The following is a 13,923-nucleotide window of genomic DNA, read 5'->3' as shown; positions in this document are numbered from 1 at the left end:
TAAAGCCCAATTCTTCCCTAATTATTTTCTCACCTGAATCCTCAGAAAATGGGCTAAGCTGGGTATAGCCACAGTGCTTCCTTTTGTCCTTACTAAAGATACTGTCAATATTCAGAGACTCCCGTTTCGGTCTCCATGTTGGACGATACTTGTTAGAAGAACTGGATTTTGACTCACTGCTAGTGCTTTCTATTTCCCAATCACGAGACTGTAAAGGCAGGTTCCTAGGAGGTTTTTTGTCCGCTTGGTCTCCTCCTTTCCCCACAAAGGGAGATCCTAGGTTGCTCTGAGAAGCTAGAGATGGTCTGTTATGGATCATATTACTGACTGTCTCTTTAAAATCCCTTAGTCTGTTGGTGCTGCTGGATGGTTTAGAGGCATTCCTAGGAGCCTGCTTCTCTTTCAGTGTTTCTCCTAAAAATACAAAGAATGAAACAAACATAAATGTTTAAAGTGCTCCTGGATGTCCAGATCCCAGAGCTGAGAAAGCAAGGAAAGCTCTTTGAGCAGAAAATAGAAGCCACAGTCTAAGTGTGACAAGTCTGATAAAGTGAATTAGGAAAGAGAAGTAATGCAGAGTGGCTTGCCTTCACTGTGGTACCCTGAAGCCTGTGGCTCATCGCCTTTCCTCCTAACCCGGCCAGAGCTCCGCTTGCGCTCTATCAGAGACCCTTTCTTGGATGTCAGTTTCTGATTACATTCACTATCAGTCAGGTGTCCTAAAAGAACAAGGAAATGGGGGTAAGCTGGTATCTGAGACTGACCTCCATCCTCTTGAGAAACTAGTCTCCCTTTGGGATTCATGGCAGTGGCACGAATTTAGTGTACCCGTGGACTGAAAACTGTAAGTGGCTACCAGATTAAGGTGTAGCAGGAATCTCTCAATAGGCAAATGCAAAGAAGCTCAAGTAGTTAATGGGAGCTTCCAAATTTACAATGTTTCCTGAGCAATTACCAGTCTCAATCCCACTCTTAATTTTTCCCAGTAATCTGAAGAACACATGACTCGATACATTTTAAAAGGTGAAAGTTTTAATACTGTATAGAAATGTCATGTACCAATATATTTTTAGTCTCATAAATGGGAGGCAGAGCTTTCCTTTTATTTATTCAGCAACACATACCAAGTAAAGCCTAATTTTTATTATATCAGGTATTATCCCCAGTGTCCCAGTCTCTGCTCACAAGAGCTCTGATTGTGTATGGTTTTAAGACCCAGTTCTAACCCTTTCTTAAGTGTGAATCATTTAAAAGAACTTTTGAACTTTGAATAATTCTCATTCCCATCCCCAACCATGCTTCACCAAACTTTGCTTCACCAAGAGATTATACTTCGTCGTCCCTCAATACTAATTGCTGGGAAACCGAGAGAATCTGGGCTTTTTATGTAACTTATTTTGCCTCATGCCCAGTATATGTGAATGTATGAGTGATTTGAAAACAGCAAAGGTCAGGTTCTAAAGAATATAGTCATCTAAGATGCTGGAGGCCAGAGGTGAATTAAGCAACTGAATTAAATTGAAAAGCTTAGAGAAAACACCCTAGGTTCTCACATGCATTAAGAGTTAACAAAAATTTGGTTTCATGTATTAGTATGTGAAAATCCTTGTCCATATTCAGGGTATCAGCAATAGAGTGATACAGCTACATTTACCGATGCAATCTTTTATTGCTTTTATCTGATCCTTTGCTACCTCTGGACCCATAAGAAAGACTTAAGAAAGGAGGAAAAAACTTGGAGCTACTGGAAATACTAATGTTAAACTAATGGAGACATGCTACCCTACCCCCAGGCATTCACAAACCCTTAACTTAAACTTGACTTTCCTGGAAAATATGCTTATTTATCCTGTGACTTATCTTCTCCCTAGTTCACAGTTTCAGAAATATGGTTTTAAAAATATCACACTTTGCAATAGTCATTTATGCAATAGTCATCAAAAGGGATCCAACATGAATCTGACCAAACCTCTAGATCCAACTACCAACTTACAATACAGAGCACAGAGAAACATGCTAAAGTTTATCATAGGAACACAATCAACAAAATTTAGAATGGGAGGAATATACAGGACAAACTACCTACTTCCTCAACAATAAATTTCAAGGAAAAACTAGGAAAAATCTATAGATTAAAAGAAACACAAAAGACTTATCAACCCATTGTAATATGTAGACCTCATTTCGATTGAGTCAAACAAACAAACCATTAAAAAGTTAAGACATTTATAAGAAACTTGGATGTTTAAACACTCATTGGTTATTTAGTGGTTTAAAGGAACTACTGTTAATGTTTTTAATATGATAATAGTATGTTTAAAAATGTTTTCTTATATTTTAAATATACATACTAAAATATTTATGAAAAAGGTGTCATGCCTGGGACTTGAAAAATCTAAAATAATCCAGGAGTGGGGGAAGTGGGTAGAGGTACAGATAAAACTAGATTGGCTATGAGTTATAATTATTGAAACCAGGCGATGGGTACGTGGGGAGGCAGTATGCTATTCTGTATATGTCTACATATGTTTGAAATTCTCTATTTTAAAAAAGGGCCATGCACAGAGTATAAACCACCAATTTGAAACCATGAACTCCCCAATTCCCAAGTTCTACCCTTTGGGTGATAGCTTTTCATTTCAGCAGTCAGCTATTTACTGTTCTTCCTTTTATACCCTATATCGATTTTTCCACTGACACAGGCACACTCTGAATAGATTTTTAAAAATTTCAGAATGTTCTCTGCATGGAACTCACAATAAAAAACAGGCAAGCTTTCATTCTTATGTGTCTCTGTTCTCCAGGAAGCCTAACAAGGTGACAAGCAGGTGTCCCCTTCCCATAATGTGCTCCTTCTCTCAAAGCCCTTCACTGGGGACAAAGCCTGGCATGGGAACATTATGAGGTATAAGACCACAGGAGCTTAATGGAGCACTATGAGAAGGACAGGAATTAAAAGCATAGCAGAAGAAAAGCAGATTAGATTTCAGAATAAATGATCACATCAATAATCATATCACAATTGTCCCTACTGATATACTGCTGTCAACAGGACCATATGCAGTGGAACATCATCGTTCATTCAGAATTGTGTTGCTTCTTTTGATCCCACTCAATTACTGGAGTTCTGTGCCTTCCTCTCTTTGCATGACAAACATTTCTGACTTGTCCCAGTTTCTTTTTCTCGAAAACCCTCCATGCAGGAACAAGCAGGATCCACTGCATGAGTCCCTACCTGTGTCCCGACTGCTCTGAGACGTGGAATCATTCTCCACATTATAGATGACTGTCCCCTGAGAATCAGAAGAGAAGTGACTGACCACAGACTCATGGTGGGAGTGTTTGTAGGGATAGCTCTCCGTTGAGGAATCTGTTCGAGTATCACTTGAGATGGAGGGCTCCCTCCCTGAGGGAAGGAGGAGACACATATACAAAAGTGAGGAAAGACAGAAAGACAGTGATAGAGAGGGGGCAAAGAGCTGGATGGCAACAAAGGTCCATAAGGCAAGAAATTCCTAGATGGAACAGTGAAAAGGATATACCAGAGCCATTCTTCCCAACACCCAACTTCCAGATAACCCAGACACACAAACAATTCTTCCCATTCCTGCCCCTACCTTGCTGAAGCCCTCACTTTGCCTGCCACTGTGAAAAACTGTGGGGCTTTTAGAAAACCTATGGGGGGAAAGTGGAAGAAAGGAAAAAGTTGTGAAAAATAAGATCTACTTAGATAGAGTCCCAGGCCGACCTGGCATACATAACCCCTATCCCATCGTTTTTCTCCTGTACTGCCAGAAATGTCACTTTAAAAATTAATTGACGTTATAAGCATTTTTAATAACTTTGAGAAATTATGGAGTTGTTATTTATACTTCAGTGTGAATTAGTTCAATCAGAATACTTTCCCCTAAACACCTGGCTAAGATAAGTGGCAACAATGGGTGTTTGATTGAAAGGAGAAGTTGGTCTGGTTGAGGTTACAAAGGTGGGAAGAATACCAGTTATCAAGCAGGAAAGAGATACAAAAGGGAGAGAAAAAGATTCCAAAGACAAGTGTCTTCTCTTTCAAAACTGTACTTAGGGCCAGCCCTAAAAATAGAAGTGGAAAAAACATTTCTTTTTCCTCATTTTCAGAAATCAAGGCAAATATCATTAGGGTTATATTTCTAATATACAGGGTCCAGCACAAATAACGCCCTTTATTACAAAATCATTACCATGGACTTCTGTAACACTACAATATCACACTCAAGCATACCATAAGACATTTTAGGTGAAATGTTCAAATTAAACTATTATAAACTATAAACTATTACACCCATATTATTACCCTACCAACCACACTCCAGCTGGCATTCCTTCTGCCAGACCCTATATTATGAGCCTCTTTGGCTAACCTGAGACTTTAGCCATCAAACTGCAAATTGTTTCTACAGGAAAACATAATTCAGGTTCCAAACAACTGAATTAGAAGTAAACAACTGATTCACAAGCTGAAAATATCACTATTGCTCTTGGCATTTTAAAATAAAAATCTCTCATCCCTAACACTGTGACTACCTTTGTAGTAATATATCATTTCTCTTTGTCTTAACAACTCAAGTCACTGTTAAAAGCTAGTAAGAATCAGTCATCAGTCATCTTTACCAACTAGAAAGTTAAATGCTGAGGTTTCCCTCACAAATTTAATATATCAGTCTATCAATATAACTTCCTTTGAATTTTTGAATTAGGGCCACACTGAACATAGGCAACACATACTTGGAGGCTAAAGGACACAAGGCTGGAGGAAGTTGGGCTTCAGCACGAGTTGGCATTTCTTTCTTTTTTCTAATGGATCCTCTCTCCAAGCTAGGTTATGTGCTAGGCTCATGATCGAGAGTCCCAAATATCCAATAATCACATTGGAGAGGGAAAGGAGGAGGTAGGAGCTAGGCTGCTCACCAGAATCTTCACTATCGTAGCACATCCTGCTGTATGACTGGAACTCAACTTGGGGAGGCAGGTCCTGGGTGGACACGGGGGTACCCTGGGGGTCGGCATAAAGCAGCAGCAAAGGCTGGTAATGCCCCTTGATGCATTTGGTCACCACATCCTTCCATTTGGGCCCAATCTGAACCAAAAACAATCATAAGAACAGGACAGTTATACTTCATATTCACAATTCAAAACATATCTTCCTGTTCTGTTTTTCCAAATAAAATAGAGATGAAAAGATAAGAATTGAGTAGAGACAACAAAAGAGATCTTATTCCTACACTTAATAAATTTTGTTAAATCTTTTTAGAAAGTTTATAACCCTGTAAAAGATAGGAATGATGAATAAAACTACTTCGATTCCCATGAAACATCAATTCAGTTGTGAAATATGAATAAGTTCTCAAAGGTGAATATGCTATGTGAGGGGACTTCAGGTGCCTTGGTGATCTTTTTTCTTTTCACAGACATCAAATCAAAGCTCTCGCTTGAAATTTGCATTTCTATAATTTTCTCCTAAATATTAAAATCACTTTTATGAAGCTAAAGAACAGACAGAAACTCCCTCATAGACTGCCTTAGAATAAATGACATTCCGTGTCAGAGTTCGCACATGGCAGGACATAAAATGTCAAACTGCTTAGAATAGACAGCTGGACCTCTCAGGCTTAGCTTTGTGCTGGATTCAGTGCTGCCATTGCAGTGGAAAAGAGTGACTAAATAGCCACGGAAATAATAATCTAACCAAATCCCCAAACTCACCCTCTCTTAAATTTGAACCAGTCACATTGTTAGATGGTGTGCTCTTGGAGTCAGACAACTATCATAGTTCTTATTTTATAAAAGATGTTCAGTAAATTTATAACAAGGTTATCATTATTTTAACTAAAACACATTTATATGTTTTTATATAATCATAGTTAATACCTTCTAAGACATGTATTATTATTCAAATGAAAAACCTAGAATTCAAAGAATTTATATGCTGCCCAAAATTACAACGGCAAAAAAAAAAAAAAAAAGAGTTGAAGAAGAAGACAACTGGAGAATTTGACAAGGACTACTATTTGTGGAAGATCTGCTTAAGGTCCATGCATTGGTGTAGAATGCTTAAGCAGTCTAACTGCTAATGTCTAGCTGCTCACCTAATCACAAGTCTTTCTAACTCATGTAAATCACCTAAAACTACTTCATCCGGACTCTGATTTACACAGTAGCAAGTTTCCAGATTTAAATATCATCATAGCCCTGTTTTCCCTGTACTATCTCAAAAACATGTTCAGGGAATTAACAATCAGAGAATAATGTACAGCAGCCCAGAGACAGTGTTACCCATTAATAATCCCAGCATTTAGAATTCTGAACTTTCTTCTATAACCTAATTTGAGGTATTAGATTGTTTTTGCTCAAATTAACCAATTAACACATTTAAAAAAATGTCAACTCTTCTGAATAGTCAGAACTGTTCTGAATGCCATGTGACGGCATTTAGAGAAAATAATGGAAGATATATTCATCCTGTCCTTGAGGAACTTGCCATCAATTGGGGAAGACAAGGTTAATACTCCCATCAATCCAACAGATAGGCAGAGAAAGATTAAACTTAGGAAGATGAAACACAGGAGACAAATAATTATCCTTAGTTTTTTGTTGCAGTTACCAAACACTTTAAGAAGGGCTTGAATATTCCTACCTCCTTGACATGAGCATCATCAAAATACATCCATTTGCGGATCTTTGTTTGGAAAAAGAATGTAGAATAATGTTTGCCATAGTAACAGATCATTCCTACTAAGTACAGTTCAGACTGCTTGGCCCGGTCATCGGTCACTCTGAAAAACAGCTGTGGGGAAAGAACAGTGACATACTCAACCCTCTCACTTCATTTGTGCACAGACTCCATCATTTCTTAAGGCACTGACTTGCTTCTCTGCCCTTCAGTATAAGGTTTTTTGCTAGTCCATATTAATCATCAGAAATGAACCTAAAAAGGCAAAATGTAGGGAAAAGCAAGACAGAGAGTGGCCAGTAACTGGTAAGGTGGTGATATTTCTTCCTAACTTTCAATAATATTTTTCTTGCTGGGGCCTATCATAAGAGGAGCCAGGGAAAGTTGAAAAACCAAACTAAACCAAAACAAAAACACTCTTAAGTTTCTAAAGTTATTTATCAGCTGGCACCAGAAATCTAAGTTTCCTAATGAGACCCTAAGTTGGGGGTAAGAGAGCCTTTAGGAGAAGCAATACCCCCGTGCTGGTAACCAGCATTTCAATTCCTAGATGTCCAACGCTGTCCTAGGTGCTAAGAGACCAAAAAAATTGTAGAAAATGATTCTTGCCTTGAGGAACTTACTTGGTTGAGAAGAAGATCATAAAAATAAAACTAGAACAGTACAGAATATGTAGGCTACAGAATTTTAGAAAAAAGAGATTTTGTTGTGCATAGCCTGCTCACTTCAGAGATTCCTTGGGAAGAAGACCTAAAATAAGGTCCCAAATAGTGCAATTTATTCTCAGGAGTGGCTTTACAACAAGGGATCTCCTATGACTAAGGGATCTCCTTAGTCGTAGGATTACCCTCGGGCAAAACTAATAGAAAGGAAACCAGAGAGTTTCTGGTTCTTCTCTTGAACTCAAGGAAAACTGGCTGTACCTACATTAGGGCATGGAGCTGGTAAGGTTAAGCCCCCAGGTCTGAAGTCTGTTTCTCTATTTTCCTAAATAGATTCACAGAAAACCAGCAACCCACTAAATTCTCTTCTAAGCTACTTCATTACTTTCTTAACAGACATTGGTTCCTCACTGTGAATGTTGTTTTGTAGGACTCAAGTCACCAATTTGCACCTCTTTTACCTCCCAAAGCAGCTCTAGGCAGGACTGATCACTTCTTTGACCTTACTACCCCTGTGGTTAAATACACCTCCCTATTTTACATTGGCGTAAACTAACAATGAGTAAAGCACACAATAACTATAAATTGCTTGATTTTTACCAGTACCTAAGCTCTGCCTAACCTGTCCATTCAAGGCCAAGGTCATCCCATTTCTTATAAAGAGCCTTTGCTACCTACCCAAAGGAGGTATGTGATCATGTACTTACATTTATGCACATACAGGTGCACACATATACAGTAGTGCCCCTAATTCACAGGAGATACATTCCAAGACCCCCAGCAGATGTCTGCTACTGCATATAGTACTAAATACTATATATACTATTTTTTCTTATACATACATATCTATGATAAAGTTTAATTTATAAATTAGGTACAATAAGAGATTAACAATAATAACTAATAATAAAATAGAACAATTACGACAACATACTGTAATAAAATTTATGTGAATGTGGTCCTTCTCTCTCTCTCAATATCTTATTGTATTATACTTACTCTTCTTGTGATGATATGAAAGGATACAATGCCTACATGATGAGATGAAGTGAAATGAATGACATAGGCATTGTGATTCAACGTTAGGATACTATAAGGGTTATTTTTACTTGAACGTAAACACTGCAATACTGCAACAGTCAATCTGATAACTGAGAAGGCTACTAAGTAACTAATGGGTAAGTGGCACATATATTGTGGAAACATACGCTGGACAAAGGGACTCCAGGGAGCAAGGAGTGAAAACAGAGTGAGATTTCATCACACTACTCAGAACCAAGTGTGACTTAAAATTTATGAATTGTTTATTTTTGGAATTTTCCATTTAATATTTTCAGACCACAGGTGACTGTGAGTAACTGAAACCACAGAAAATGAAACCATGAATAAGGTGGGACTACTGTACGCAAGTATGTTTGTCAAGAACTCTATACTTGTCATTTAGGATATACCTTTGTATTCAGTGTTCATGCTCTTGAGCAAGAATAAGACACAATAACTCTAAGTCAGAGTTAAATTAACACTCACATCACCCAATTTAAGGCAGGTACCCAGGCTATGGATGACATCCTCTGCTAAGTCTGAGTGGTCCGAGTCCCATACCAGTCCAATTGTGATAATCTGTGGAGCATTCATCAATACACGGCGAATCCGAATCCTCTCTCCACAGTTGCTCTGAAATACATATATAAGGGTAGGCTGACATATTTCCCACTGCTCTGACTTAATTCCACTAATCCCAAGGTTCCCCTCCCCATTCTAAACCCCACCACTGACTTAACTCACCGGACAGTTCCGGAGATCCCCCATGGTACTGGCGTTCTGTAGCAGCTCACCAAACATGCTTGGTGAGGGTTTTTCTCGTCTTTCCAACATGCAAATAGCCTGATTGCTTCAAGATGGGAAATAGATGGGGGATGATGGTGAGAGTTACAGTTAAACCAAATAAATCATTCATATAAACTCCTAACTCACACATTTGACTTTATTCCTCTGCCCACTTGTCCTAACCAGCCTCAGAGTCCCACGAACAAAGTGAGTGCCTCTGCCTGTCCCAAAAGCCGAAGCTCATAGGATCCCCATACCTCCTCCCACTTTGCTGGCCAGAACTGAGACTAAGAAAAAAGGAGTGATGGAAAAGGAGGAGAACAAAGGTTATTATAAAATTACATTTCTGAGTTCCTACAATGTAGCATAGATTCAGCAATAAGGATATAAACTATTTGGATACCTTTACTTAAAACACAATCAACTGAAGGAGTACCGAAGGGTACAGAGAACTGTGTAAGACTCACCAAAGGGAAGTGGTAGAGATGTAATGCACCATCTGGATGAAAGGCAGTGGATCAGAAGTGGCGCCACAGCTAGTACATACACACTGAGCCCAGGGGGGAAAAGGCAAAACCAGGCAGCCATGGTCATTGTCTGTTTGGCACCTATTTGACACCCCACATCCCAGGATAAAGTGTTCTTGAACAAAAGGTCTAAGAAGTGATGGAGATAGAAAAAGGTTCACCTGCTCAAACAATGTCATTGCAAATTTCTGGTGGGAGATGCAGTGTTGGGCAGTACATATATCCTCTTTGGTTTCATCAGCAATGTGGAAGTGAATTCTCATCAGCAGGTTTTCCTAATAGGGAAAGAACAAAAGCAGTATACCAATAATACTTAACAGATAAATGTACAAATTGGTTGGCAGTTTACTCAGAGAAATAGCAATCCTCCTGGAAGACAGAAAGTGATTTTTTTAACTCTTTAATTTGAAATAAATATAAATTCTTAGAAAGTCAATATATATATTTCACCTAGTTTCTTCCAATGGTAACATCTTGCATAACTGTAGTATCATGTCCAAACCAGGAAATGGACATGAATACAATCCAGAGCTTATTCAGGTTTTACCAGATTTCACTCTTCATGTTTGTGTGTGGCTCTATACAATTTTAATCACCTGTATTGAGTCATGTAACCACCACCACAATCAAGATAGAAAACTGTTCCATCACCACAAGGATCCCTTATGCTATCTTTTTATAGTCTTACCTATCCAATTCCAACCCTAACTCCTCGCAAACACTGATCTCTTCCCTAATCTCTATAATTTTGTTATTTTAAAAATGCTATATAAATAGGATAATATAATATATAACCTTTGGATATTGCATTTTTTACTCAGCGTAATTCCCTTTAGATCCATTCTAATGACTACATAAATCAAGTGTTCATTCCTTTGTATTGCTGCGTAGTATTTCATAGTGTGAAAGTACCATAATTTGTAACACCATTTACTCATTAAAGGCATTTGGGTTGTTTCCAGTTTTGAGGCTATTATGAATAAAGCTTCTATGAATATTCATGTATGGATTTTGAAATGAACCTAAAATTTCATTTCTCAGAGATACATATCCAGGAAGGCAACTGCTGAGTCATATGGTAGTCTGCAGATTTCTTTTTTTAAGAAACTGCCAAATTCTTACAAAGTATCATTACCATTTTACAATCCTACCAGAAATCAGTGATCCAGTTTCTCAGGAGTACCTCTGATTTTGGCCTACGTTTTACCCTGTAACGGGATGTATATATCACTCTCTCGGTTTTTTAATTGAGGCACAGTTCATTGAAGGTTGATGGATAGAACCCAGAGTTCAGAGGAGTTAGGGTTTTCCACTAAAAGTCACCGGGAGAAACACAGTTATCTAAATAGCACATTACACATGTGCTAAGACTCAGTTATTCTCTGTTTTTTCTTTAGTAATGCAGGAGTTCTCAAAGTGTTGTCCCCAAATTAGTACCATTAGTATTAGCATCATTGGGGACTTGTCAGAGGTAGATATTCTTGGGCCATAATTATTGAATCAAAAACTCAAGGGGACAGGGCACAGCAATTTGTATTTCAATGAGCCCTGTCTCCTCTGAGGGTGACAGCCACTGTTTTATGTAATGGCAAGCACAAAACTACCCTAAGCCTGAAGGAAAAAGAGTAAACCTTCAAGGCTATTCATACTGCAGGGATAACCTTAGTACTCCCAGAAACTAGGGAAATTTCTAGTTCAAACTGTAGAGACCAGGGGCACAGTAAATAACCACAATACAGTAGCTAGTCCCTGCTGGAGACCATCAACAGTCCCACCTCATATCAAAGAGAGCCAGAGGCCAGCACTTACAAAGCACTCCGCAGCATCATCCATAATTCCCAGCTGGAAGCGCTGTTCATCCTGGAAAGTCTTTGCCAGAGCACTGCGGAGAGTGTCAGATGGAAGCACTTTCTCACTACTACACTGAAACTGGTTAAAGATTCCCTGTAGGGAAGGGGTTAGACAAGAGGAAAAGCACAATGCTGTTATTAAGCTTCTAAACATCTCAGTCTGTCGTGCTAGCATCTCTATGCTCATAACTATGGAACCAAATGAACCTTCTACAAGTTTATATGCTTGCAGTTAGTAATAAAAAAAGTAAAAAATGGGGAATCAGAATACAGGGCATGATCTTGTGCTAATAAGAATAAGGATCCTTGCCCTTCCAACTGAGTATGACAACATTAAGCACATATTAGGAGAGACCATTGTCATGAGTCAATACTCAGTCACCTTCATTTCCTCTGATACAGATAGAGGTGGATGGTCTACAGTAAATAAATTATATGTAAATGGATTGATAAATTTTTCTTTGAGGGCTCATTCTATGAAACTTAGCCCTCTTCTTTTAAATTGTTTAGTTAATAAAAAATTATCCAAAAGTACAAAGAATAATAAATACCTACATGTCTAACACCGAGAAATAAACATTACATCATTTTTACTTCCAATCTACAGATAAAGCGAATGTCCCATTTAAGACTGCCCACCCTCTACCAACCACTCGCTATCATGAGTTTGCTGCATAATCTTTTGTTTTTAATACTTCAACATATATACATATATATGTATATATGTATATAGATATACAGGGTAGGGCAAAAGTAGGTTTACAGTTGTTCAAATGGAAAATAATACAATAATTAATAACTATAAGAATAAACTGTTTTGCATACTCACAACTATAAACCTACTGTTACCCCATCCTGTACTGTGTGTGTATTTCTTGTTTATATACAAAGTATCACATTGAATTTTACTTTTTAAGAAATTTAGCATTGTTTTGAGATCTACCCATAGTGATATAATATATATATACCTGGTCTGTTCCTTTTCCCTGCAGTATAGTATTTTATCAGGTGAAAATACCACATCTATTTTTATATTTCTTTACTGACAGACTTTTGGCAGTCTCCAACTTTTTGCTATTATAAACAATCTATGTAAACTTATACTTCTAACAGTGCATGAATACAAATACATTTCCCCATATCCCTCTCAGCAATTAATACAATCTGGTTAATTTTAGTCTTTCTAGCTACATTTGTTTTTTTCCTAGGTTGTTACATGTATAATTATGGCAAATATCTTATTTCAGCCTTCTGGTGTCTTTTATGCGCAACAGGGGCAGGGGGCATGTAGTGTAATTAAGTGTATCTATATTCGCCATCTTTAACTACACCTGAAATAATGGTGAATGTCATGTCCACAGAATGGAAGCAAAGAGTGGCAACGAGTGGCACCTGGCTTGATGAGTCCTTCTCATCGAGTGGTATCGAATCTCAACCAGAGACTAAACTGTACTCCTTGACAGCAGCACATGGCCCAGATCTTCACTAAATCACCCAGATAGCTCACTCAAGAATGAGTTACATATCAACAGGCCAAAGAATGTCATTTGCTTAAAATTCTTATTAGTAATTTCTTCATATAAAAAAAAAGTCCCTGGGTAATTTTTCAGACTTGCTAATGAGACTAGAAATGAGACCACTTTATAAACCTACCTATGTGATCTAAGAATAGAAGGCCCCACCAACCTAGAATGGTCAATTCTTGGTCCTCATCTTATTTTCTCCTGTCTGCAGCTCAGTCACTCATTCCCTGAAGGTTTTTTTCTAAATATTATCTCCTGAATATAGTATTTCCTGATAACCATATTTAAAATTGCAAACTCTACCCTCTCTTCCCAAACCTCCCACCCTTGCCTGTTTTATTTTTCCCTGTAGCACTTGTTACCAACTGTCATAACGTGTATTTTACATATTTACTGTTTGATTGTACTCTATAGAATATGAAGACAGAAATACTTATCCTTTAATTCCTGCTATATTCCCAGAACCTTGAAAGGTATTGGCATACAAGGGTAATCAACAATTAGTTTTAAATAAATAAATGAGTGAATGAACAAATCAATCAATCATGTGATATGGGCAGATCTTATTAAGGGAAGACATTATTAAGTTCTCTCCATCTCTCTCTCTCTCTCTGCCTCTCTCTCTCTCTCGGCAGATAAAGAATTACCTAGAAAAAGTGAATATTTTTTAAGGTAACATAACTGGTTAGAGCAAAATGGGACTAAATCTCATTCGGCTCATTTCAAGTGGGAACTATTTTCGTCATTCTGCTCTCTTACTAGCATGGTTTCTCCTCATTCACATTGAACATCCACCCCTACAGAAGCTCAGGAATAGTTTACTGTGTA

The 13,923-nt window shown here is 37.9% G+C and overlaps 1 protein-coding gene across 10 annotated transcripts in view; it reads right to left on the bottom strand.

Moving 5' to 3' along the window:
- USP54 (ubiquitin specific peptidase 54) overlaps nt 1-13,923 on the bottom strand; it is a 141,932-nt gene that overhangs the window by 26,669 nt on the left and 101,340 nt on the right. For 9 of the 10 annotated variants that reach the window (XM_054572588.1, XM_054572589.1, XM_054572593.1 and 6 more), the window contains exons 4-13: nt 11,532-11,666; nt 9,884-9,997; nt 9,663-9,745; nt 9,154-9,259; nt 8,896-9,042; nt 6,671-6,820; nt 4,945-5,113; nt 3,236-3,406; nt 588-719; nt 34-414 (exon numbers count right to left, since the gene is read on the bottom strand). In XM_054572588.1, coding sequence (XP_054428563.1) covers nt 34-414; nt 588-719; nt 3,236-3,406; nt 4,945-5,113; nt 6,671-6,820; nt 8,896-9,042; nt 9,154-9,259; nt 9,663-9,745; nt 9,884-9,997; nt 11,532-11,666 — 1,588 coding nt within the window. The remainder of the gene's footprint in view (nt 1-33; nt 415-587; nt 720-3,235; nt 3,407-4,944; nt 5,114-6,670; nt 6,821-8,895; nt 9,043-9,153; nt 9,260-9,662; nt 9,746-9,883; nt 9,998-11,531; nt 11,667-13,923) is intronic. The other variant, XM_054572590.1, reaches the window with a different exon arrangement.

The sequence above is a fragment of the Pteronotus mesoamericanus genome, unplaced genomic scaffold (assembly GCF_021234165.1).
Source record: "Pteronotus mesoamericanus isolate MK-2021 breed Mesoamerican mustached bat unplaced genomic scaffold, CSHL_Meso_final contig_24, whole genome shotgun sequence".
Taxonomy (NCBI): Eukaryota; Metazoa; Chordata; class Mammalia; order Chiroptera; family Mormoopidae; genus Pteronotus; species Pteronotus mesoamericanus.
Note: the sequence above shows the minus strand (reverse complement) of the source record. Positions and strands in the feature narration are given on the sequence as shown.